The sequence below is a fragment of the Hippoglossus hippoglossus genome, chromosome 14 (genome assembly GCF_009819705.1).
Source record: "Hippoglossus hippoglossus isolate fHipHip1 chromosome 14, fHipHip1.pri, whole genome shotgun sequence".
Classification (NCBI taxonomy): Eukaryota; Metazoa; Chordata; class Actinopteri; order Pleuronectiformes; family Pleuronectidae; genus Hippoglossus; species Hippoglossus hippoglossus.
In genome coordinates this window covers 1,017,973-1,039,537 of record NC_047164.1, presented here as the reverse complement: position 1 = coordinate 1,039,537, position 21,565 = coordinate 1,017,973, and the positions used below count along the sequence as shown (strand labels likewise).

Genomic DNA, 21,565 nt, shown 5'->3' with positions numbered 1-21,565 from the left:
ACACCACATGACCAGTGGATGTGAATGGTCACGTGACGTGTTGTAGGACATGTTCCTGTTGAGATGTATCAGTGTGGGCGTCGCCTGAGGATTGGTTGTGTGAAACAACGTGAAGTGTGATGCTCAGCGACCTTTAGTGGACAGATAAGGTTAAATCACTGTAAATAGCAGATGATGCACATGTGATTCCAATTTCCCTCCAAAAGAACGTATACAGACAGTGAACAGCCCGTTTTAAAGATGAGGTTAGAGTTAGGGACTTTGTCTCATCTGTTCAAAAGGTCAAAGTGAGTCCAGCAACGTTCAGATCGTCTCCTGGTTGTCGACACGTTGCATCATGAACAACTACAAACAAACACAAAGCAACACCCCGTGTCTGTAGAGGAATGTAAGCTCTGATAAACATGTGGGCACCTGATCCAGACGCAGCTGGAGTCAGACGGAAGAGACCAGGATTTAAAAGTTCAGAACATTTTCTTTCAAATGCAACGTAAACCACAGAGAAGAAGCGAATCCAAAGACTCAGACGTTCTTTTGAGTTCATGTCGTGAACATGAAATTCCTTTAAAAATCGATTTATCCCGTTGATACGAAGGTTTTGTTCCAGATGACTGTTTCACACACTAAGTTAAAAAACAAACTTATAGGTAAATATCTGCTGCTGTAAACTTTACAATCTGGTCCTGAGTCTGTTTCTAGTTCCTGTTTGTTCCATCGTATCTATTTCACGACATCAGTCCAACACAAACCTAGATGCCGTGGTGATGAAGCCTTGTTGCCATGGGAACACGCTGATGGACACTCGCTCATGTTGTGGATTTTTGTCCTCATTTTTTAGAAGTTTTCTAAGAACTAGAGAAACTTTCAACATAAAAGGTAACTTGATTGTTATAGTTGAACAAACAGCATCATCTGAACTTCCTGTCGTTTCCCCCCCCCCCCCCGCAGAGAAGGACTACAGCAGCCAGTGTGAGAAGCAGCCAATCGGACGCTTGCTCTTCAGACAGTTCTGTGAGACGCGACCTGAGCTGAGACGCTGCGTCAAGTTCCTGGACGATGTGGTAAGAAGAGTGTGTGTCTGTGTGTGTGTGTGTGTGTGTGTGTGTGTGTGTGTGTGTGTGTGTGTGTGTGTGTGTGTGTGTGTGTGTCTCTGTGTGTGTGTGTGTGTGTGTGTGTCTGTGTCGCTGTGTCTGTGTGTCTGTGTGTGTGTGTCTGTGTGTGTCTGTGTGTGTCTGTGTGTGTGTGTGTGTGTGTGTGTGTGTGTGTGTGTGTGTGTGTGTGTGTGTGTGTGTGTCTGTGTCTGTGTCTGTGTGTGTGTGTGCACTGAAGGGTTATTTAGGTTATTTGTCTTGTTCCTGGAAGTGTGTTTTTCGTTTTTCCATGTGTAGTAGTGTGGAAAAACTAAAGGATTCAAGTGTGTGTGTGTGTGTGTCTGTGTGTGTGTGTGTGTGTGTGTGTGTGTGTGTGTGTGTGTGTGTGTGAGTGTGTGTGTGTGTGTGTGTGTGTGTGTGTGTGTGTGTGTGTGTGTGTGTGTGTGTGCAGTGGAGGGTCACAGGGGGTTCTGAAGCACTTGTGTTTCTTTCTTCCAGGAAATTCTCCTCAGTTATAAAAAAAAGGAGGGAGGGTAGTGTGTATGTGTGTGTGTGTGTGTGTGTGTGTGTGTGTGACTGTGTGTGTGTGTCTGTGTGTGTGTGTGTGTGTGTGTGTGTGTGTGTGTGTATGTGTGTGTGTGTGTGTGTGTGTGTGTGTGTGTGTGTGTGTGTGTGTGACTGTGTGTGTGTGTCTGTGTGTGTGTGTGTGTGTGTGTGACTGTGTGTGTGTCCGTGTGTGTCTGTGTGTAAGAATCCATGAGAAACTGGAGGTTTTCTTGTTCCTCTTCCCGTGAAACTGGTGTTGACCAGAATAAACGTCTTCCAGCAGAATAAAGTTTTGATGTGATGAACTACAACTTGATAAAATAACTAAATGAAAGGTTTTCCAGGAACAGAGTTTAAAGAAGTGAATCACAGAATTAAAGAGTGAAACTAGATTTGAGACGTCTTTTAAAAACCCTGTTTATCCTCCACAGCGACAGATTGGATTCATGTGTCAACTCTGAGGTTCAGAGCAAATCAAACAAGTGAGTGAGTAATTAATGTTTGAAAAGGAAAGTTAAACATTTTTGGAAACGGAAATTTACTTGTGGCCAATTTGATTTTCAAAGTTGGAGAGAAGTTCCGCGACTGCAACAGCTTTAAAACGTTAGTTTCCTGGTTGTTTTCAAATGTTAGGTTGACTCGATTTGAGGAGACACGTTGAGGTAAGATGTTTAATTGAGTTGTGATGAACTGTCAGTAAAGAGACTGGAGCAGCTTTCCAGACGAGGCTGGATTCCTGTTCTGTGAAAAGAACGTTACGCTGAGTGTTGGTTTGGAGTCGGGTCTCTTTAGTCTGAGCGTTTAATCAAACGTCCACAGCAAACTGCAGGTAACTAATCAGCTCTGTACCAGTGTGGAGGCAGGAAGATACAGAAAAGTAAAATATTAATGTCTGAACGTTGTTAAAACTCCAGAGATAAACAGGAAATCTGTGTTTCTTCTTTTCAAAAGGTTACTATCATTATTAAAACAGCTGCTTCACAGGTGACGGCTGGAGATTCATTGTTCAGCTGCTTCTCTCGTCGAGCGCCTGATGCAGGAAGTTCGATTTTCCTGAAAAGACTCAAAAAAGCAGCTGAAGTTTGTTAGAGGGGAGGAGGAAGTTTAATATCTATTTAATGAAACACAGGAAGTGTTCGCTTCAAGGAACGGAATGTGTGTGTGTGTGTGCGTGTGTGTGTGTGTGTGCGTGTGTGTGTGTGTGTGTGTGTGTGTGTGTGTGTGTGTGTACTTGTGTGTCTACTTCATAGTAAGGTCCTGTTTGTGTCTTAACTTTCTGATGAAACCTCAAATGTCTTTTTGAGGTTTAAGAGCTCGGCTCTGAGGGTCAGTGTTAAAATATGGTTTAGGTTACATAAGTTAGGGTTAGTGTAAGTGGTTAGTGTCAGTGTCAGGGTTAGTGGTTAAGGTTAGTGTAGGTGGTTAGTGTCAGTAGGTGTCCACTCATTTCTTTGGGATGGTTCATGCTCATGTCAGGAGCTGAGGAATTCCTCATGTCAACATGTGTCCTCACAGGTTGATAAATGATAAACTGTGGTTTCCTCCTTCACTCTTCACATCGAGAGAAACATTAGTTTAAAGTCTCTTCTTCCTGTTTTTCACAGTTTCAGTGTTTGGGTCTGAAATCATTCACTGATTCTCTCCTCACGACCACATTTACTTCACAGATAAGGTCGTTAGTGTTTCCTACACTAAGTTTTATTAAGTGTAATCACGCTCGGTGCAGCCTTCAGTTCACCGTCGTGTTGTCGTCTCACGGACAAAGTTTGATGGACAAGTCTGTGTGTGTCTCTGGACTGTGAGACTCCAAGTACCTGGAGAAAAAGCACATGCAAACTCTACATCCATCCTGGATTCAAACCCAGAAGCTGGAGGTGACTGTGCTGACCACTGTGGCGCTGTGCCATCAAGTATTTAAAGATTCAGATAGTTCAGGAGGACACTGTCAGCTTCTCTGTCTTCATGAAGAGTTCCCTCCTGCTCTGATGGAAGTGGAGATGTTGGGTCACCTCATGTTTGTGAGTGGATCAGACGTGATGAGCTGCAGAGGTTAATGAAGACCACGTCCACCTCTGTCCTGCGATGGCGGCTCCGCTCTGGCTGAGCGGCTCCGACCAACCAAGCTGCCTTTCAGCTTTCGCTCGTCCGGCGGATGCGAGTCACACACGCGGAGCAATTATGTTCTCTTTTACTCCCGCAACCACTTCCCGTCTCCTCTCTGAGAGCCCGAGAGAGGAGGAGATGGAGATGCACAATGAGATTTGAACCGTCTCCGCTGTCACTTAGCATTAGTTTACAGCCTCGTGCTGCCAGAGCGCAGAGGAAGCACTTTGGAGTTTTCCAGTCAGGCTCAGTTTACTGCGTCGTGCAGACGGCTGGTGGATGTGAGGAGGAGCAGATACTGGGAGTGGAGCAGAAAAAAAAAAAACGACTTCAAATCGAATCTGAACCTGAAGTCAGGGGAGAGAAAGAGCTGATGCTGCCAAGTATTCATTTATTATTCTTGTTTATTGACTCTGAGAACAGTCATTGATTCATCAGGAGGATCCAGTTGTTTCATCATTGTGCAAAACGCAAAGTGCTTTAAATAAATAATTCAAGTTAAAAACGAACAAAGGACGACAATGAAGTTTCTGCTTTAATTCAATAGAATTAAACTTGATTTACTGGATTAAAACGTCGTTAAGTCACAAAGTTCACGTCACTGGAGACGAACGAGGCTCTGAAATGCTCCGAACCCGCCTGTCAGATGGTTCCTCGTCCTTCTGTCCAGACCAACAGGCCAAAAGAAACAGTTCACTTCCACTGAGACACCTGCTCGGATGTTCACGTGGAATCACACATGATCAAGGCAGCGAGTTTCTCGCGAGGAGTCATGTCGCAGTTTGACGAACGTACAGTTTGAGAACACGAATTAAAAGAGTATGTTTTGCACCTCAGAGGATTTACACGAACAGTGTGAGGTGGATCATCTCAACATCAAAGTTTGTTTGAGGAGCGTGTGTGAAACTACTTAGAATTTGAATACATTTGAATAATTGCCTGTCACGTCAAATCACATCAAACTTGATTATATGAAAAGGTGCCGGCTCTAATTTACATCATCTGACGCAGCTTCTCATCAGTGTCTCTGTTAGATTTTTGCATATTTGTGTCATATGAACCTCCAGTAAAATGCATCTATTGGGGTCATGACACGTCACACAGCTCACTGTGTCTTCACGTGTTTGTCTGCAGGCCGAGTACGAGGTGACGCCCGACGAGAAGAGGAAGGAGTGCGGTCAGGAGTTCATGGACAAATACTTCAACCCGAAGGTAGCTGCTGCCGAAAAGACACAAATACTATTAACTGAGGGAATTAACTTCACGTCAGAGTTCATCTTCATCATGTGACAGACAGAAGGAGATGACTCAGCTAATGGGATTTTCTGCTTTTTCAAATATCGTACTCATGATTTCATCTGTTCAACAACCACTTGACTATAGTCGACTATAGTCGCTGAATTAAACCTTTGTATTTTAGATGCTTTTAAACAACACTGGGCAGCATCACTTGTATTTTAGTGAGGAAGCTATAAAGAAAAGTTTATATTAAATACTAATTTCATTCATAAACATCCGAGTCTCCACATTGTGACCAAAACATTATTCTATAAAAATTCAGCTTGAATATTTCGTCTTTTATTCCTCAGCAACATTAATGCCCTTGTGAAATTCTTCCTGACGCTGGATCATCAATGATCCACAGTCACGTGTCCATTGGATTTTCTGGATCCAAACTAAACCTTTTTTCTCCTTATTGAATAAAAAGAAAGAATAAATTCTAATTACAGTCCAATAACTAAATTCTGTTTCTGCCCCAAAAAAGAATGAACTTTGAAGGAAAAGCAGAGAATCTAAATTAAACCGTTAAAAACCCCAAATCCAATTTGCTCAGTTTTATTTTCTGACAACAGATTCGATCAGTTTAACGCATTAGAGCCGATTAGTTCCGCCAGAGTCACAGAAAGAAAAACTCTGGGTGGCTCATCACCACAGGGTCATGAAGAATCCACAGTCCAACTGTTTCCTCACACTTTGTGTTCGTACGAGTCTGAACACGCAGAAGGAAAATCTTCTGTCCTACAAACCCAGTTGATCTGGATCTACCTCTCAGATTCAACCAGCTGAGTCACAGCCTGTTTACCTGGAAGACTTCTTATCCCTTTGTGTTTGTGACGCAGTCAGACGACCATGTGCCGGAGGTGGAGGACGCCATGATGGCTCAGTGCAGCGAGCGGCTGCAGCAGGACGCCTGCAAAGAGCTTTTCAAGGACTGTACCAAGTAAGGCCATGATTCATCCTCCTTCCACCGAGATGTAACTGTGCTGGTTCGAGGTTCATTCAACCTGCGAATGTTTAAAGTACCAGTTTACTTTTCCTGCAGTCTGCAGCCGCGTCATTCTGTCACTCAAACGTCTCTGATTTCAACACTAGCTCCGACTCCAGGCACAACAATGGTGACTACAACGTCTCTTTTCAAGTGACAGGTTGACGTTCACAGACAATTACATTTACATTACATTGAGCTGACGCTTTTATCCAGAGCGACTCACAATCAGTGCATCAACCATGAGGAACAAACCCAGAACAACAAGAATCAAGAAAGTACAATTTATTGAAAAAAGCCAAACTACAAAGTGCTATAAGTAAGTGCCATTTAAGTGCTACTAAATTGTTAGTTTAAACTTGTATTCAAGGTTTAGTCAGAAGAGATGTGTTCTTAGTTTGCAGGAGAAGATGTGTAGACTTTCTGTCCTGATGTCCATGTGGAGCTGGTTCCACCGTTCAGGAGCCAGGACAGAAAACAGTCGTGATTTTGTTGAGTGACAGCTGTCCCTCGAAGTGAGGGAGCATCTGATTGGCAGATGCAGAGCGGAGTGGACAGGCTGGGCTGTAAGGTTTGGCCATGTCCTGGATGTAGACTGGACCCGATCCGCTCGCAGCACGTTACCAAGTACTAGTGTTTTGAAACGGATGCGGGCAGCTACTGGTAACCAGTGGAGCTGCTGCTTTCTGGGTGAGCTGCAGAGTCGGATGGCAGCAGCAGGTAGACCTGCCAGGAGGGAGGGGCAGTAGTCTATAGGCATGAGATGACCAGAGCCTGGACCAGAGCCTGGACCAGAGCCTGGACCAGAACCTGGACCAGAGCCTGGACCAGAGCCTGGACCAGAACCTGCGCCGCATTCTGAGTGGGAAGGGGGCGTGTTCTCCTGATGTTGAGCAGCATGTTTCTACAGGAACGTGATGTTGCAGTAATGTTGGCAGTGAGGGAGAGTTGACTGTCGGGTGACACACCCAGGTTCCTACAGGTCTGGGGGGGGGCTAACACGGAGCTGTCAAAGGTAATAGTCAGGTCATGGGTGGGAGAGTTTTTCCCTGGAAGGAAAAGTAGTTCAGTCTTGTCAAAGTTAATTTTCAGGTGGTGTGTGGACATCCACTGAGAGATGCCAGACAGGCAGAGATTCGTGCTGCTGCCTGTGTTTCAGATTGGGGAAAAGAGAGGATTAGTTGGGTGTCATCAGCGTAGATGTGGTAGGAAAAGCCATGTGAGTGAATGAGAGAGTTGGTGTACAGAGAGAAGAGGAGGGGACCCAGGACAGAACCTTGAGGGACCCCAGTAGTGAGAGGACAAGGTTCAGACACAGATCCTCTCCAAGTTACCCGGTAAGTGTGGTCGTTGAGGTAGGATGAGAGCAGGGAGAGAGCAGAGCCTGAGACACCCAGGTCCTGAGGGGGGGGAATAAGGATCTGGTGGTTCACTGGGTCAAATGCAGCAGAGAGGTCGAGAAGGATGAGGACAGAGGAGAGAGAGGCGGCTCTAGCAGTGTGAAGCTGCTCAGAGACAGCAAGGAGGACAGTCTCAGTTGAGTGGCCTTGAAACCAGACTGGTGAGGGTCAAGAAGGTTGTTATGGTGGAGATAGGAGGAGAGTTGATTAAAGATCGCTCGCTCGAGAGTTTTGGAAAGGAAGGGAAGAAGAGAGAGAGGTCTGTAGTTGTTTACTTCAGACGGGTTGAGGGGGGGTTTCTTCAGGAGAGGGTTTACTCTTGCGTCCTTCAGAGAGTTAGGGAAACAGCCAGTTGACAGGGAAGTGTTGATAAGATGGGTGACAACACAAGCGCTTAGATTTCCTTCGCTCCAGCTCCAGCTCCAGCTCCAGCTCCAGCTCCAGCTCTTCGTCTGCTCTTGGTCTTTTTTATTAAAACTCCCCAAACAATAGAAATGTCAGGAGTAGTGTTGACAAATGAAATGGTCCCAAACTCAGTGTGGGTGCTTTAGCTTTACTTCTGTGAGAGTCAGTGCATGTAATCTGTACAGGTCGCTCAGAGAAGAAGAGCTAACACACCTACAAGCTCATTACACCTGACATTCTTTTGGTTTGGGAATTCTGACATGTTGCATAAAAAGAGCTGAAACGGGAGCGCAGGGAATCTGTCCAACAAAATATCACAAGCGCCATCCAAGTGTCATCCATCTTTCTTTTCAGTCAAACACAGAATATTAGCTTCTCAACAGACTGAGGAATATTCAGGAACCTTCACGACGGAACATTAAACCCTGCACAGATACTTTCTCTGCTCAGCCTGAAATAAAACATCTCTTCTGATGAAGCGAATCACTGTTTGCTCTCCGCCAAAATCTCCCTCTGTCTTTCTCTGTGAGCTCACTGTTCTCCGGACACTTAAAAATAAAACGCTGTGATTCAGCTGCAGTCATGCACTGAAGCAGCACATCAAAACAAGTGCTGCAGGAAGCTGACCGCCTGAGCGCTGACCTGAATGTCTGCTCTGTCTCTGCACTCAGGATCTGGCGAAGGCTCAAATCTTTCATGTCACAAGGCTCGAGTCCAAGTGAAGTCATGAGTCACAGCGGTTAAAGTCAGCGAATAAGCAATTCTTCATTGTTTCTGTTTGGAAGTGAATCGGCCAGTTTGCGACTCGAGTCCGATTGGACTTGACGATGTGTGACTTCAGACTGGGATTGGCCTGGAGGAGAAAGGGGGCAGCAAGGCTCATGGTTATTGGTCGGTCGGGGGTGGGAAGGTCTGACTAAAGTCTGATGACGCCAAACGCCTCAGTGGCGCGTACTTCCATCAAGACCCATTCTCTAAACGAGCGGCAGCGACAGCGTGGACTCGAGGTGACGACTCACTTGATGAACAGCAGGTGGTTGTTTCATAAGCAGCAGATGTGCAACACGAACCGATAACCACATCTACCTGTACATCTCATACGTCACAACGCTGCACCTCACAGGTGTAGATTTACAAGTGGGCGTACATAGCTCTGTGCTCTAAGTGCTGCACTAGCCATATTTGCCAGCGCGCCACCCCCCCCTTCTAATTCATCCTCACACCCAGTCGATAATATGCGTAACAGAGCGATAAAGGGCATCACAGAGTGTGTTGTTTTGATACTCGTGTGGAGATGGTGATGTGGTCGTTATCAGATGGTTCCACAGCCCTGCAGTACCCCCCCCCCCCCCGCAGCCATGGGTGTTTCCCCGCTACAAGAGTCACAGTGAGTTCTCTCTTTGAGGCACGAGCAGGCATCTGCGCTGCCCTGCTCACATCTGGAGCAGAAAATAACACCGATAATTAATGCATGAACTGTGACACTCGAGGCAAGTTCATTTATATATAGCACCATCCAGACAAAAGACTCTATTCATAGAGTTTTACAGAGGACCAGGATAATTAGACACTTAAAATAGAACATCGTAAAATAATAAGACACGAGAAAATATAAATAAAACGGGTTAGAGGTTTGAACTCCTTCGGAACATGAAGAGTCACATGGTCTCTCTCCACATCTCCACTGCGCTGGAGCGTCTGGACACCATCTCAATATTTAATGTAACTGCTGTTTAGCCAGAGTTGCACTTGTTGTTGCTTTAAACGTACGATACACAACTTTGGCTTCAACATTAACAAAGGACCGACAGTTGTTAGTTGACGTTGTGAAGCAGCGTGGGATCATGGGAGTTAGTTTCTCATCCCATAATCCTCTTCAACTGTTTTTCCTTGGTCACATGTTTGAAGTTAAAGCAGAGACGGACAGAGCCACAGGTAAAGAGGATGTGACGCAGTTAAAAGGACAGTTTTTGAGCAGCTTCTCTTTTCTGCATCATTTCCAGGTTGATCCACGACTTCCTGAGCGTGGCGCCCTTCGCTGACTACCTGGACAGCATGTACTACAACAGGTTCCTGCAGTGGAAATGGCTGGAGAGGTAACGTCCCTTTGGTTTTTCTGCTGATGCTTCTCTCCGTTATCAGCACATTGTGTAACGACACACACATTAGTGCTACATTAGTCTAAATCTCCTTCACAGTACCAGTAACAACACGCTCAGCAGGTTGCCTCATTCCTCCCTGTTGTCCTCAGGTGAGAGTGATGTCACACTTTCAGCTGCCAGGCTTTTGTTTTGAAGCAAAAGTTAAGACGTTCAGTCATTTTTAAATTTGATCTTCAATTTCCATCTTTCTTTTATCCACAGTGACGAGCTCAGGCCAAAATATTTCCTCTTCAGTTATGAACAGTTTGATTTATTTTGTTCCACGTTGGAACGTTGGGTTCTAGTGTTTCTTCTCATCGGGGAAAACAAACAATAACCATGTGTAACACAAACTTCTACTTTTGCTGCGTCAGGCTCAGGTCCGGTTTCCTCTGGGGCTCGGACCAAGCAGCCTCCTGAGCTGAGCTCTAATAACCACTGAACTCTGAAAAGTCTTTGAAAAGCAGATTGATGAGAAGTAACTGCTGCACCCAGAAAAGTTGATCCAGTCACGTAACGAACTCAAAGACACAAGTTCCCACAAGTTTCTTGAGAAATGAGCCTCAGAATCTGATGGAAATTCCAAGCTGCTGAATTCCTGGTATTCAGCTCTTCTCCCTCTGACGTGTTTGACTTCTGTCAGCGGAGGAATCAAGAAAAAGCTTGAGCCGGCGTTGGTCTCAGTTTTATCAGGTGTGTTCACGGACATCCGATCATTTCCCAGACTCCACTTTGAAAACAGTTAACAAACCACAGGTCACGGTGGAGAGGAGCGAGCGTTTAGGTTTTGAACCGTCGCTCTTCAAGGATCAGCTGAGACAAACCAGCTGGAATCCCCCCCCCCGCTCAGTGGCCTGAATACAGAAGATCGCATCTGAAAAGAAAATATAAAATGAAAGAGATGAATGAGGTTTGTTTTCTTTCAGTTCCACGAGCTGCTTATCAGATAAAACCCCTGAATCTGAGAGTGTTCCAGGAACCATGGGCGGGGGGGCCTTGAATTTCTCAGTTAACCCAATGATGTTTGAAGAAGCTTTCACAAGCCACAGGGACACTGAGCCCCCCCCCCACCCACCCACCACAAACCACACACACACACTCACACACACTCACACGTGTGCTTCTAATTCTACAAATGCAGCGAAAACACAGAATCCACCAGAGACATATTTCATATTTAAAGTTAAAATGTGTCACAGCAGTGAATCTCTTCTTGATCAGATTCTTAATTGATTCTTGATCGTCTTGATGATTCTGCCGCTACGTGGCGTCAGACGATCAGAGTGAAGGGGGGGGGGGGGGGGCATCAGATGCTGTCCCCGCCTCCAAGGCCTCATGGTAGTGTGGAGCGGTAGTGAGCTCGGTGGGGGGGGGGGGTGCAGTTCACGCTCCTCTCAGCCTCCTGCTCATTGAACCATCGTTGGGCACATGGAGCGGGGCCGTGGTTGTTACGGGCCTGAACAAAATGGCAAAATAAGGGGGGGGGCAATTGACTCTGAGGTTTGTGTTCTCACATACATGCATCGGCTTCTACTGGATTCTTTGTGCTGCATGTGGCTGTAATGGGGGAAACCGACGGTTCAGATCGGGCTCAGGCAGGTTTCTCTCGGCCTTGGTCGGGTTTGGACGACTCTCTGCTCTGAGCGACAGAAACCAGGTCTGAAATCAGTGGTTCATCTACATCAGCAGGTGAACAGCGTGTTTTACCAAATAGCTTCAGGTGCATCACCACCTCCCTCTGGACTGAACTACAGCCAACACACCTTCACACAGGACTCGGGTCCCTGGTCCAACACCAGCTGCTGTGCCACAGATTCCAGATGAGGGGTGTGTTTGTGGGAGTTATACCAGGTCGTTATGTTGAATACAGTCATGAGTAAAACTCTGGTTTCACATAATGAGAACTCTATCTCCTGCACAGAGCACCTTTCAAAACGGCCACAAAGTGCTTTTCAGTAAAAAGTCGATTAATTAAAGGTTAGAATCTTTAGAGAAAGCGCTGAGATGAAGTGAGCTCATTGAACAGAGAGTTTCCTGAAGCGATCGGGTTCCTTCGCAGTCAGCAGATCTCAGATGTAAGAAGCAGCGTCACTGTTCAAAGTTTTAAAAAGTCCTGATATCAAGTCTGAAACCAGCCAGGAGTAATGTGACGTGCTCGTTCCTCTCAGAACCGAAGGTGTTGGAGTCGCTAGGACAAAGAGCGTTGCTGTAATCGAGTCTCAGGCAGATGAAAACATGGATGACCTTTTCTATATCTGAGAATGAAAGGAGTGATCTAATCTCGGTGAAATACCTCAACGGGACAAAGCCGGATTGTGCATCTTCAGTCGCCTGATTGTCAAACGACGAGCGATTCGCACAACTGGGCTAAAGGCCTCGCTTAACGAAAACATTACCGGATAAAGAACAGAGCAGATGAACCGTGAAGAGCTGGTGACTCGAGTCAGAAACACGCTCCTCAAACCGTCCTCCTTCCTGTAGCATCGGTGATTATTCTGCTCATTCATGCTCTGATGTTCCCTGTCCTCAGACTGTCTCTTTAAGACACCCCCCCACTCTGTTGTGATTGGTCAACTGATTCTCGCACGTGGCTTTCTGTGTACAATTAGCACGTATACGCTGTTTCCTGTAAATGTGGGTAAAGAGGAGTTTTCCTTTCTTTCCTCCTGTGAGCGTTGTGGTCAATTCCACAAACTGCAGCGCTATCTCACCTCCCGGGCGAACAAGACCTGTGTCTGTTGACCTGGGAGTGAAGGACGATTGTATCCAGCAACATTACAGACAGAAGTCACAGACTCTGAAACTTTGTAGAACTTCTACATTCATAAAAAACTTTTATAACACACGAGAGGAAAGAAACTCTGAAGAAACATCACATGTCTCCTTTATGATTAATAGAAACGTTTCAATATGTTTAGATCCATGAATCTCAGAGAAAACTTTCTATCTCACAATGTTAAAGATAGTGATAAAAACATTCTGCCCCTTTGTCCGGATCATTCCACAGATTCACTGGAAACATGTTCACTAGTTTTTGCGTCATCCTGCTTCAAAACAATCGCACAGAGCAACAATCTCCTCGTCGTAGATATTGAGCAACACGTTGTTCCCCCGTGTCACTGCAGCAAAGTTCTGGTTTCTCTCGTCTCCTTCAACACAAGATAATAAATCTTTGCTTAGGAAAGATTAGAATCAAACCAGGGTGTGAGCGCTGCAGCTCCGTTCAGGTCTAAACCTGGTGACGCACAAAACAAGCAGGTGAAGCAGCACCACCGAGCTCATTAAGCAGAACATGACTCTTTGTTTTCATGAGTCTTTCCTCTCGGGTCTTTTTAATTTTCATGCTTGAACCAATAGATTGTCCGGAGGGAGAAGAAGCGTGAGCGAGCAGGAGTTCGTTACCTGCTCAGCCTGTGGTTCTCCTACACGTGGCCCACGTGGAGGATACAGATGTTTCTTTAAACCTCTGCTCGCTCTGTAGAAGAACTGGTTTTAATGAGAATAAGTCGTTTTTGTTGCCTCCTGGTGGCTGGTTCCAGAAACGTATTGCTCACAGCAACGTTTTAAACATGTTTTCCTGAAAGGTCCAGATGTTGCTTTTGGTCTCACACACGTCCTGTGGCCTCGTCCGCAGCCACGTTCAGATCTACAGCTGATGATAAAACCACGTTCAGATCTACAGCTGATGATAAAACCACGTTCAGATCTACAGCTGATGATAAAACCACGTTCAGATCTACAGCTGATGATAAAACCACGTTCAGATCTACAGCTGATGATAAAACCACAGCTTCTCTAAAGTGACCAGACTCCTCAGGGTCAGTGAGATGTGACACTAAACAAACAGAGACAGCGGATCTCTCTCTCCTGGTTGGAGGAGACCTTCTGTCCCCAGTGAAGGAGTCTAACCATCTCAGGCTCTTCAACATGGAGCAGAAGTTGAAGCGCTGCTCAGGGGACCGTTGAGATGGTTTGAATCATCTGCAGGACGTCTCCTGAGCGCCTCCTGTTGGAGGTTTATATACAACCTTAAACCAGTAACTGACCTAAATCTGTTTCCTGAGCTTATATCACGTTGATAACTAGTTTTAAATGGACCTGTAGATGTGTTGCAGTTCGCTCAGAGTTGTTTGCTTCTGTCCCACAGGCAGCCGGTGACGAAGAACACGTTCCGACAGTACAGAGTCTTGGGGAAAGGAGGTTTTGGAGAGGTGAGTACATCTGATTAGTTCAGGAGGTAAAGTTGTTGTTTGTCCGTCCCTTCGTCTTTCAGCAGGATTGACTCCCAAACTACTGAGATTCCATTAAATGGACCAAAGAACACATATATAATATCTTTGCCGCGTTTAGGTTTCATTTCAGTTCTTTAGAAACAGATATTAACTCATATTTAACTGGAGTAATTGTGCTCTAGCCTCTGATTTACATTGTTCTCTGTGTAGAGGAAGAATAAAGAATCAAGTAAACCTGTTGATTTGAATTATAAAACGTTCACTTCACTGAAGGAAGAACTGAGCAGATTTCTGTGCTCGAGGAACACAACTCAACACAATTTAAATATTAAGGATTCAATGATATTTTTTATATCAAAGGCCAAAGGTCAACTTCACTGTGACATCATAATGTTGTGTTGGTGAAACTTATTGACAGAGGGAAACAAGCTGATGGCTCTTTCATTTGGATCCTTATCGTTAAATCTGTGTCTGTAAATCATAATCTTTATTCTTCTCAAACTGAAAATCTTTATAACACAGTTTTTTAACTTATATCCGTGCAGGATAAAAGTTTTAAACACCATGAGCAGGCAAATAACATCTTGTAAAGTTGTTCACTTCGACAGGAAGTAGCCGAAGCAAACTAAGTAAACATTTCTTCCTCAGGCGTCGAACCACATCTTTCCTCAGTCTTCTTCAAATGAAGACTCATTTAAATGGTTTAGAAGTTAAACTGAAACTTAGACTGCGATTGAGCAAAGAGCCGCAGCTTCATCAGAGAATCTGTCTCCTGGCTCCTGATGAAGGACTTTATCTGCAGAGATTAAATCCAGTTACACGCCACTGAACTCTGTGCTGCACTGAGGTTTGGATTCTGATGTCACGGTGATGAACGATTAAACAGACGAGCAGTCGGGTCAGGAGATGATGTCATATATGAAAACAGAGTCCAGGTTCATTTTATTAACATGGATCATAACATTTCCCATGATTCCCAGGTGTGTGCGTGTCAGGTACGAGCCACAGGGAAGATGTACGCCTGCAAGAAGCTGGAGAAGAAGAGGATAAAGAAGAGGAAAGGAGAATCCATGGCGCTCAACGAGAAACAGATCCTGGAGAAAGTCAACAGCAGATTTGTTGTAAGAAGTTTTTTCTACTGATATTTTCACTGAATACTGAGTCTACCTATACTTGACTCTGATTGGTTTGTAGACGCCATCTGAAGTCAGTTGGGGGGGGGTAGTAGTCTTTCTGTTCTTTGTTCTTTGTTCCTACAAATATAGAATTTAGAATTCTCAGTAAATGAAAACAACACATTGTTCCGTCTGTGGTTTGTTGGACTCTTCCTGCTCTTTGTTCGATTTGGACGCAGGTCGGTCGGTTTGTCTCACGTCCGAGGAGAAGTCACAACTTCTCTTACTTACTTTAATTTGACAGAAATGTTGGCAGCGCTTCTTAATCGTAGAAAACATCCACATTAAGACACTGATCTCTTATGACACATTCAGTTTCTTTTAGTTAACGAAGGATATAAAGACGTAATGTGAGGCTCAAAGAGACACAGATCACCAGCAGGCCACTTTGACCCTCGTCCGTCTGCAGGTGAGTCTGGCGTACGCCTACGAGACGAAAGACGCCCTGTGCCTTGTGCTGACGCTCATGAACGGAGGAGACCTAAAGTTTCACATCTACCACATGGGCGAGGCGGGTTTCGACGAGACGAGAGCCGTCTTCTACTCGGCGGAGATCTGCTGCGGCCTGGAGGACCTGCAACGAGAACGCATCGTGTACAGGTCAGCGGTCACACCTCAGAGACAGGAAGCTCCCTCCCCTCCGTTCTGTCTCTAACTGTCGCTCTCTCTCTCTGTGGCACAGGGACCTCAAACCAGAGAACATCCTGCTGGACGACCTCGGTGAGTAACAGTCATCGGCTCCATTCTTTAAAACCCTTCACGCCACAATCTGTGGTGTCTGCGATGAGCTCGTGCTTCTCTTGCTCTCAGCCCAATACAATGAGATCTTCTGAATAAACGTTTCACTTTCTCAAACCGATTGAAACCTTGTTCATGAGTCTGAACCTGAGCCGGAGCATTAAACCAAAATCCATTCCATCAGTCTGTGTGGATGAATTTCCAGCGGGAACCACCGGGGGGCGCTTTGACTCCAGCAGACCAGTGTGCAGCCTGCATCAGTCTCTGCTGACGAGTTTAATCATCACAGTTAGACTCTAATTTAAAGAAAGGAGGAAGAAGTAGTAAGTTTCATTTAGAGCTGGAGATCAAACGACGTGAGGAGCTGTTAAATCTGCCTGTGAAGATTCAAGGAAACAAACTGTTCCATGACGTTGTTCTAAACTTTAAACCGGAGCGAAGACGTTTCCCATCGACACGAGACGTGGACTCATTTCTTCTCAGTTTCCTCAGAGTCGTGAGCGGCAGGTTCCTGAGGACTCAGACTTTAATGCTTGTTCTGTTTCTTATTCTACTTTCAGTGAAATATGCAGAAGCTTGATTAGTCGGTGATGTTATTCATTAAACTACAGAGAATCCAACTGAATCGTAATAATAATATTGACTTTATTCCCTTTAAGTGACTCCAATGCTCCGTCATACTACATAATTCAAGTGTAGTCATCTAATCAGTAGTATTATTATTAATGATGAATATTCATCTTTGTGTCTTCAGGCCACATCAGGATATCAGACCTGGGTTTGGCGGTTCATGTTCCAGAAGATCAAACCATCAAGGGCCGGGTGGGAACAGTGGGATACATGGGTGAGTGACGTCTGAGCTGAGCAACTCCAGTTTGATCTGTTGATCCCAGGGGGGGGGGAGTGACGCTGTCTTTGTTCTCTCTCTCTCCTCGTCCTCAGCTCCTGAGGTGGTGAAGAACGAGCGCTACACCTTCAGCCCGGACTGGTGGGCGCTGGGCTGCCTGCTGTACGAGATGATCGAGGGCCAGTCGCCCTTCCAGCAGAGGAAGAAGAAGATCAAGAGGGAGGACGTGGAGCAGCTGGTGCGGGAGGTGGAGGAGGAGTATTCCAGCAAGTTCTCTGAAGACGCCCAGTCCCTCTGCAGGATGGTGGGTGGAGTCCAAACCTCAGTTTCTGTTTGCAAAGAGTTTCTACGTGTCCGTGTGACCTCGGGCTGGTTGATCAAATTATTAGAATTAGGTGGTTGAAGGTCAAAGGTCACTGTGACCTCGCAAACCTGAGAAATCCATCAATCAACTTCATCGTTGTCCTTCTCATTGTTTTATTATGACTGTTGAGATTATTTCCTTGTACATGTTTACATGAGGAGATTATTCTGATTATTCTTCACAGTGAGTTCGCGTCTTTTTGTTTTTCAGCTTCTCGCCAAAGACCCCGCAGAGAGGCTGGGCTGCCAGGGGGGCGGAGCCTCGGAGGTCAAAGCTCATCCCATCTTCCGCTCCATTAACTTCAAACGCTTGGAGGCCGGGATGCTGCAGGTCCCGTTCATCCCTGACGTAAGTCTGAGGGACGTTATCCACGTTTCGTCAGTGACGAGCGCAGCCACACAGATGCTGTTATATATGATTATTATCGTTATTAATAAATGATTTACTGCTGTTGATTTTCATGTATTACATGTCGACTGGTTCCTGGTAAATGTGTTTCTAAAGATCTTGTCTAGTCTGGATGAGGCTCAAAGCTCTTCACAGAACAGTTTGACCTTCACACATTTAAACACACAATCATACATTCATCTATGTGCAGCACTTTTCTATCTGACATCACACACACACACACACACACACACACACACACACACACTTCAGTGTCTTGCTCAAGGGCACTTCTCCTTCTCTTGAGTCTGTTAAATAACCGACAATCTTCAGACCAAAGTTCACAACTTTACAAAATCTGGACGTCTGGAAACTGAAACGTGTTCTTATTCAACTTTACATCCTGTGCTGAGGACATGGTGTGTGTGTGTGTGTGTGTGTGTGTGTGTGTGTGTGTGTGTGTGTGTGTGTGTGTGTGTGTGTGTGTGTGTGTGTGTGTGTGTGTGTGTGTTGCAGCCCCAGGCGATCTACTGTAAAGACGTCCTGGACATCGAGCAGTTCTCCACAGTTAAAGGTGTCGAGCTGGAGCCGAAAGACGAATCATTCTACAGCAAAGTGTCGACGGGAAGCATCTCCATCCCCTGGCAGAACGAGGTCAGACACACACACACACACACACACACACACACACACAGACACACACACACACACACACACACACACACAGACACACACACACACACAGTTGTGTTTTATCTGTTATTCCAGCTCTGTTCTCTTTATTCTAATTATTTCACCACGAACACGAAGGGTTTAACTGAAATTAATTAACTGATTAAAAAGCGGAAGGGAAGAATCTTTCTTTTTGTCTAATTAAGTCTGTGTTCATAAATTTGAACTTAAATGAAATGTAATGTAACTTGAAACTGGAGGAACAAATAAATATAAATATGAATTTAATGGTTTTTCAATATGTTTCATATCAAAACCTGAATTAAATTTCTTTGAAGGGTTTGATAACAACAAGTTGGATGTTTCTCTGCAGATGATTGAGACGGAGTGTTTCACTGAGCTGAACATTTTGTACCAGGACGGGACGGTCCCCCCCGACCTCGACTGGAGAGGTCAACCGTCTCCTCCCCCCAAACAGGGACTCCTGCAGCGGCTGTTCGGCTCGGTAAATGGCGTTAAAAGTAAAAGACGGCGGCGCCCGTATTTGAGATTTAGCTTCATTTGTGTACAACGGGAGGAAGTGGAGACGCGTCGTCCATCTTACACTGTGTGGTCTGAACTCTTTAAAGTTCCCTCCACACGTCAACAAACGCTCAAACAAACATGCCGGGCCAGTAGGTGGCGATAGAGTCTTCACCAACGATCGACCAAACGCCAGAGACGAAAGCTGTGGTACAAATAACTTCGAGTCAGACGTCTGTTAGTGTCAGTAATGTTGAGCAGGGATGCTAAATGTAGCTGCTAACTTGTAACTAGACGTATAATCGCTAACCGCACGTAGAGAAACTGGTTTAAAGACTCTGGTGTTGTTGTTTCTACACAGAAACCAGAAACCAGTGACGAGTCTGAAACACACAGGACTAAGTTAGTTTTACTAAACCGTCGTGAAGCAGCGCGGCATCATGGGAGTTTCTATGATCACTGACTCTCTGTCTCCCTCTGCAGGAATGCTGTGGTAACTGCAGCGACAGTGACGAGGAGCCCACCAGGCTGTGACACACACACACACACACACACACACAAACACACACACACACACACACACACACACACACACACACACACGCACACACACACACACGCACACACACACACACAAACACACACACACACACGCACACACACACACACAGGATCTTATTTGTTTACAACTTTTGCACATTTGTATTTTTAAGATAATTCTATCTCTAAAAGTCAGAATGTATATTTTCATCATTATTTAAATCGTGAATCGTCGTCGCTCAGGAGACGGAAACAAGATGAACTTTTTTTTTTTTCCTATTAATTTTTTGTCCAGGGAAGTTTTTTTTCTTCCTCCTCATTCGTCCACACATTTCCACGTTATTGAACCAGGAGCTGCCGCTCCACTGGACCAATGGCCTGCTGTAGAAGTGCCTTGCTCGTGGGCACCGTGGCAGAGGGGAGGACTGAGCATTGATCTCTTTACGCTTTCCCACTTTGTCCGTGAGGCTCATGAACTGTGACCACTTGACTTGCTCCGCCCCCGTCCTGCTGTGGCAGAACGCGCTCTCTTCTCTCGTCTCTTTGATTCCACTGGACGTTTGAGGAACGTGACGTCAGAACCAGGAAGTCGACATCTGCAGATATTGTTTATAACCACGTTGTTTTATTTCATCATGAAATGTGAGAATCGATCTCTGCGTCAGTTCGTCTTCAGGGACTCGTCGGCTTAAAGTGAAAAACACCTTTTTTGTTCATCCTTCATTTTCAGCCCCAGTTTCAATAATCATATTATTACTCAACTCAATTAACTGAATCTTCAAACTATAATTATGACGCTGTGGTTGATTCGCTCCAGTTTCAGTCCACAATTCTTTTGACTCATATGAGGAGACTGTGACCTTTGACCTCTGAAATCGAGTCAGTTCATCTGAGTCCAAGTGACAAGTGATCAAATGTGAATAAAATCCCAAAACGCAGACTTGAAATATGTTCAAGAGGCAAAACACCTGTGAGGTCAAACAACTTCACCTGAAATCTGATCAACGAATCTGAGTCCAAGTGAACATTTGTGCCAAATTTGAAAAGATTCACTCGCTGTGTTTTTGAGAGAACGTGTTCACAAGGCACAAAGTGTTAGTGACGTCACTTTGACCTTTGACCTTTGCCCTTCGACCACCACATTCTCATCATCTCATTTGTGCGTTCAGGTGAACGTTTGTACCAGATTTGAAAATGTTCCCTTTAGGCGTTCTTCAGATATTTGATTTACTTTCCTACAGAGAGAAATTGTCGGGAGACGAGAAACAAAACTCAAACACAAGTTTAGTTTCAGTTTGTTCAGATCAAACAGTCGTTGAAGTTCAAAGGAAATCAGCACATAACTTCTCAGGGTTTATTCACGATTTCATTCACTGTTCCTTTGTTTTTCTTTGCTCTTGAGCTGAATCGATTCATTAAGATAAAACCCAGTCGATCCCCGTCAGGACTCTGGTCACATGATCACCGTCACCGAGCCGACGGCGGGACGAACTGAAGGTGTCGGTTGAAATCCTGCGTCTCATGAGGCCTCAGCTGGTTCTGTTGCAGTCGATTCTTCCTCAAACTATCTATGGCCTCTGATTCTAAGCTAATAAAATGAAATACCTCTGAATGTACAAACGGCTGAAGTGTTGTTTGTGTGAGACGACGGAAACCACTTATCATCCTGTTCCTATATTATTATATATATATATATATATATATATATATATATAATATCATTATTCAGGTCAGGTTCTCTGCAGAACATCTTTAAAATAACCACTGTTGAGCTGCACAGGCTTAAAAGGAAATAAAAAGAATATAGATATATAATAAAATACGAAAGCAGTGGAAGGTTGAATATCATAAATAATTGAGAATTAAAATGTTGCATAGTAACAGAAATCAAGGTCTCAATATAAATAGAAAGTCCGTGAGAAGAAAAGGTTTTAAACGAGCAGTGATTTTAACCATTTAGGAACAAAGTGTTTCACAGTGAATAAATATCAACAATCGTCCAAAATGAACTAAACTCTGAAGATTCAGCAACAAACTTAACAGAGAATTTAAGCTTTTAAACTTTTTAAAGTTCGTTTCCAAAGAAAAGTCTTTTTCATCAAAACAATTAAAATAAAAAGATAAAGTAACATGACA

General features: G+C 44.8%; 1 protein-coding gene across 4 annotated transcripts in view; it reads left to right on the top strand.

Moving 5' to 3' along the window:
* grk6 (G protein-coupled receptor kinase 6) overlaps positions 1-20,554 on the top strand; it is a 30,620-nt gene extending 10,066 nt beyond the window's left edge. The window contains exons 3-17 of one of the 4 annotated variants that reach the window (XM_034606788.1): positions 949-1,061; positions 4,875-4,952; positions 5,861-5,961; positions 9,815-9,907; positions 14,100-14,163; positions 15,165-15,305; positions 15,769-15,959; positions 16,042-16,079; positions 16,852-16,941; positions 17,040-17,248; positions 17,519-17,656; positions 18,212-18,349; positions 18,741-18,869; positions 19,367-19,427; positions 19,544-20,554. In XM_034606788.1, coding sequence (XP_034462679.1) covers positions 949-1,061; positions 4,875-4,952; positions 5,861-5,961; positions 9,815-9,907; positions 14,100-14,163; positions 15,165-15,305; positions 15,769-15,959; positions 16,042-16,079; positions 16,852-16,941; positions 17,040-17,248; positions 17,519-17,656; positions 18,212-18,349; positions 18,741-18,869; positions 19,367-19,423 — 1,580 coding nt within the window. In that variant the 3' untranslated portion in view covers positions 19,424-19,427; positions 19,544-20,554. Of the gene's footprint in view, positions 1-948; positions 1,062-4,874; positions 4,953-5,860; positions 5,962-9,814; positions 9,908-14,099; positions 14,164-15,164; positions 15,306-15,768; positions 15,960-16,041; positions 16,080-16,851; positions 16,942-17,039; positions 17,249-17,518; positions 17,657-18,211; positions 18,350-18,740; positions 18,870-19,366; positions 19,450-19,543 lie in introns of all 4 variants that reach the window. The other 3 variants (XM_034606787.1, XM_034606786.1, XM_034606785.1) reach the window with 3 other exon arrangements.
* The last annotated feature ends 1,011 nt before the right edge of the window (positions 20,555-21,565 follow it).